Raw genomic sequence first — 5,088 nt, 5'->3', positions numbered from 1 at the left:
TCTTCACGTCGAACCAATTTAACTCCTCACTGTCCCACTACACGCCGATCTTGATCTCCTCGCCGAGACATGGAGATGGCCACCTTGCCACCTTATCTTCGCGCACGTCGATCCTTGCTCCTGGGCAACTCCTCGAACGTGACACGCTTCAACTGCAACGGATCCTCACAGAGACGAGCACTTGGACACAACGACGACTCCCAGACTTGACGCCGACTCGATGTGCCAACTTGCACACCATGACTCCTTGACTCTCACCGCGGTTGACGATCTTGACGAGACTCTCGTACCGCACCTCGGCACCACCTCTCCCATCAACGATCATCGACCTCCACCGACTTGCCGATGACGACACCCTGTCATCTCCTCCGTGTCGCACCGCTGAGCACGATCGCCCGCCGTGTCACTAACGACGGCGTGCCGCCGTCTCCACCCGGTCGCTCTGCCGAGCAACGGTCGCCCGCCCCGAGGCGCTAGTAGGGTCGCCTCCCCGGGGCAAGCGTGTCCTCAAATCTTGAACCTCGCTCTGATACCAATTGTTAGACCACGGATCGATCACATGAAACTAGACAAACATACACGCAAGAAAATCTTATTGCCAAGGGCACGTGTCGTGCCCTTTTTTTTCTTTATTGCTTCTCAATTTTCTGTTTTAAAACTCACGACTTGCTCGTGTATAAATAGCAAAGTTTTAAATAGCCGTCTATAGCCTGGCTATAACCCGGCAATAGCCATTTGGAACCTCCTGCTACGGCTATGCCATTTATAGGCTAAATGAGAAAAACCGCTAATAGCCGGCTATATATAGCCTCATTTAGCCCCTAATTAGCCTCTAATTTAGCCGCTAAATCTGCTGTTTTCTGAATTTCTCCTCTTTTCTCCTTTTTATCTCTTGTTTTCTTAATTTGTGTTCCATATAATTCGATAAAAGTTGTGAGTTGAGTAGCTGAATACATGTTTGACTTGAATAGTTGAATGAGTTGTAGCTTGAATCGTGTGTTAGTCATAGTTTTCCTCTCTTTTTTGCTAAGATATGACTGAAATGTTTCATATTTTTGAAAAAACGCTAAATAGATTAGCCCGCTATAGCCCGGTTATAGCTTTTCTTAGCCTCTAAAAACGTTGCGGCTAAATGAAATAGCCGCCTATTTTAAACTATGATAAATACACGGCCAACAACCGACCTAAGGTAAACCTAAACCTACTCGTACACAGCTTCCTAGCACTACACGGACAGCACACATAGCCAACCTCTTGATTACAACTTGGACACTTATTGTTACCAATGCACCTACAACTCAGCTAAGACCAGGACGTACAAACCAAACTTGCCATGAAATCTTAATACTTTCCTAAGCTAGTGAATCCAACTCAGACTCCACATGATTAGGCAAGGTTATTGCTAACAGGGGCGTACCTACATTCACCTAGCAGGGTGCACAGGACACCGGTAGAATTTGCATCTCCATGGTTATAGTCTAAGCATGTAGAGTGACCCCCTGTGGCAAAACTACTTGTTACAATTGATCAAACCTGGTACACCGGTGTCATCCCCAATATAAGGAACGCATATGGTTCTCCTCTGCCCGCTTCATCCACCTCCATTTCTCCTCTCAACTCATCAACCTTCATACTTGGGAGTTGAGCAATTGATCAAACCTGGTACACCGGTGTCATCCCCAATATAAGGAACGCATATGGTTCTCCTCTGCCTGCTTCATCCACCTCCATCTCTCCTCTCAACTCATCAACCTTCATACTTGGGAGTTGAGAGGTGATCACCAGATGGGTATACTGGTGATTACGGTAGACCTGCAATGCTGCCGCTGCAGGACGAAGATCAAGAATGTCCTGGAGTGCCTCCGAGGTACGTAAGACCAGCTGGGAAATGGTATCCTGGAGCCGGGAAATTATTCTAGATTTATTATTGTTGGTGGAGCACTTCATATATTGAACAGTTTTTTTTTTATTCATGGAACATCGTGCGAGGAATCATTTTTTTCGATTAAGTAGTGTACGAGGAATCACGCAGTTACGGATTAATTAATAAATCGTTTTTAATTACGTGTTTGTTTGTGTGTGTTTGTGGCAGAGGATTACTGCATCGAGAAGATTGAGTTCGAGGACAAGGCCAACAAGGTGATCGTCCGCGGGAAGTTCGACGCGGAGAAGCTCTGCAAGAAGATCTGGTGCAAGGCCTGCAACGTCGTCAAGGCGATCATCATCGTCGACGTATGGCCGCTGCCGCCGCGGCCGCCAACAACATGCCCGACTAAGCCGACAAAAACATGCCCACCCAAGACACACACCCCGGACCCGGAGCCGCCGAAACCAACATACAAGTTCGTGCCATACCCGTACCCGGTGCCGTACCCTATCCTTATGCAGTGCCGCTGGAACTGCCCTCCGCAGCAGTGTCGTTGCTGCCCCACCACCAAGCCACCCCCGCTGCCGCCAGAGGCGAAGCCCAGCGAGTGCTCGCAGTCGCATCACCACGGCGGCTGCGGCTGCGGCTGCAAACCTGCACAACCGGCGCCGTGCTACTGCTCAAACCAGGGAGGCTGCAGCTGCAGAAATTACTCTAACTGGCCGCCGCCTACCTGGTGGCCGCCGCAGCAACCCTTCTTCCCGCCGCCATGGTCGACCGATTGCTTTGATCTATGATTACTAATATTCACACCGCGCGCGATTTCTTTGGATTGCATTGACATGCTGCTACGTTAGCTACCATACCATACGTGCCTCCAAAATCGAAATTTGTAATGCGAGGCTCAATAAGCTAGCTAGTCCGGTGTTACTTGTGTATGTAGTATACGTGCAATGTGTACGTCCACAAGTTGTGCTGCTCAATATACGAGCAGGAATATGTGTAACTAATCATGCAGTGCAGGAATATGTACATGTAACTAATCCTGTTTATTTCTGAACGTAATCCAATTGATCTGTTGAATTCATTGTGCATGTTAATTGTAGCTACCCTGCTATTAGCTTTTTTTTAGTATATAGTGAAACAAAGGAAATTCACCATGTGCTACATGTAAACAGAAAAATGAGATTATACCAACCATTTTGACACCCAACTAAACTAGGTCCCGAGCCCTCTTATCATGAGTCAACATCAGTGGCATACAATTTTGATCCAAGATAAATGGATAGACAGTGTATGTCAGTGCCCAACAACGAGACAGAGAGGCACAAAGCATCACAAACACAACAGGACGTCTAATCAGATAGGTAGGCATAGGGTGGTTGTGGTGCTATGGACAATCCTTTTCTTGAATTTTCTCGGCTAGCTACATAGTGGTGCACAGTCTTGAGAGAGACACATGAAAAGAGTCCATATCATGGAATTTCACACTGTTCACTCTTGCACACAGACATATAAACTTATAGTAAACGAATTCATCATTCCAATATTAAATAAGTCACGGGCAAATAATTATACATCTCTAACTATGTTTTGTTTTCTAAAGTCCATTGTTTCTGCAGAAAAAAAAGAACCATTAGTGATTTGGTGTAAGCCTGCACTTTGGAAGTTTTGGAATTGAGGACTTGTTCCTTGTTTGGTGGTCCTAGCTATGGGAGCGATTCTAAAGGGAATTTTTGAAACCTGTGGGTACTGCAGAACCCGATTAAACTTGGTCTAGCACTAAGTTACGTAGTTACCTGACCACTAAGTTACAAAAAATTCGGAAGGGGGGAGTTTCCTTTAGACTATTCATCTGAAATTTGTGATTTTTGCCTAAGCTACATATTTTCGAATTTGGGTATAAAAATTGGCACGCACATACATACGTGCATCCTCTACATGCAAAAAAATTATTTCGAATTTTTGGAGGTCCGGAAATACGCAGCTATGTTTTGTTTTCTAAAGTCCATTGTTTCTGCAGAAAAAAAAAAGAACCATTAGTGATTCGGTGTAAGCCTGCACTTTGGAAGTTTTGGAATCGCAAAAAAAAAAAAAAAAAATTTTTTTTTGGAATTGAGGACTTGTTCCTTGTTTGGTGGTCCTAGCTATGGGACCGATTCCTGTCTTTGGCAGAGTGCATGTTCCTGGCTATGGGGTTTCCGTTGGATTTGAACTAGCTACCAACTCCGGCGAGCGACTCTCCCTTGTACTAAACGCTGAATTTTGATGCGTGGCCCAAATCGAATATATAGTGGCTTTTAACGTGACAGCTATATTGATTGGAGGAAATTGCACAAAGACACAAACCTTTAATTAAGGCTAGGGTAACACAAAACCACAAAAGATTGTAAAGCTTGAGCGGCACCCGGCGTTCAGTTTGATCAAAAGAGGCAAGCTGAATTTTCATATCAGGCTGGGCGTCCTGGATGGCGGAGGTGCCGTTAGGGCCTGATCCGGCGCCGGCCGCCGGCGAGGCCCTGTCGACTCGTCGTGGCCGTCGTCTGACACTCGCGCCCGGTGATATGGAACGGATCTCCATGGCTCCTTCCTCGTCCATCTCCCCCGCTCCGTCGGGTTCTCGGTTTGAAGTGCTCGTGGAGGATGTTTCAGACTCTTCGTCGGAGGGGTCTTGCGACTCGGATGTGCCGTTCGCTTCAGCAATGGAGGTGGTGGGCTCTCCCACTGCTCCGGGGTGGTCGGCGGTCGTCCGTAGAGGGAGGCGGACAGATGAGGAACTGGCGGCTGACTTTTGGTCCGATATATGATATCCAACGCCGGCGTCGAGGTTTTGGGAAGGTTCTCCGACGTCACGCGCAGGTATGGATGTTTCGCTTGGTTGCAGGGGTCCCGTCGAGCCGCCGGCGTCGAAGTCTTGGCAGGGAAGGCCGCAGCCGGACCAGAGCTCTCGCCGCGACGTCGCCTCCTCGCTGCGGGGGATTAAGATGCAGAGGAGGGCCAGGGTGGGGACCTAGCGGGATCCGTGTCCTCCGCGGCGCATCTCGCTACCGGCCATCCTTGGTCAGTTCTTCGGCGCGATGGAGGTGGCCAGTCCAGCGACGGCGGTTGCCCGTTCAATCGAGACGGCGGGTGCGGAATATGGGGAGCCATTTTCGGGTCCGTTGCATGCAGGTGGGGCTGGCCCGCAGGTGTTTTCTTGGGCCGGTCTGGGCCACGTACTA

General features: G+C 48.4%; 1 protein-coding gene across 1 annotated transcript; it reads left to right on the top strand.

Moving 5' to 3' along the window:
- The first annotated feature begins 1,516 nt into the window (after positions 1-1,516).
- Positions 1,517-2,954, top strand: LOC127309011 (uncharacterized). Its single transcript, XM_051339984.2, has 2 exons — positions 1,517-1,867; positions 2,093-2,954. Exons 1-2 carry the CDS (start codon positions 1,786-1,788, stop codon positions 2,662-2,664), a joined length of 654 nt encoding a protein of 217 aa, XP_051195944.1. The 5' UTR covers positions 1,517-1,785; the 3' UTR covers positions 2,665-2,954.
- The last annotated feature ends 2,134 nt before the right edge of the window (positions 2,955-5,088 follow it).

The sequence above is a fragment of the Lolium perenne genome, chromosome 6 (genome assembly GCF_019359855.2).
Source record: "Lolium perenne isolate Kyuss_39 chromosome 6, Kyuss_2.0, whole genome shotgun sequence".
Classification (NCBI taxonomy): domain Eukaryota; kingdom Viridiplantae; phylum Streptophyta; class Magnoliopsida; order Poales; family Poaceae; genus Lolium; species Lolium perenne.
Note: the sequence above shows the minus strand (reverse complement) of the source record. Positions and strands in the feature narration are given on the sequence as shown.

Excerpts from the sequence above, each read along its gene's own strand:
- LOC127309011 (XM_051339984.2), top strand. The coding sequence starts at position 1,786 with ATGGGTATACTGGTGATTACGGTAGACCTGCAATGCTGCCGCTGCAGG. Across the intron at positions 1,868-2,092 it reads TGTCCTGGAGTGCCTCCGAG|AGGATTACTGCATCGAGAAG; the intron begins GTACGTAAGACC and ends TGTTTGTGGCAG.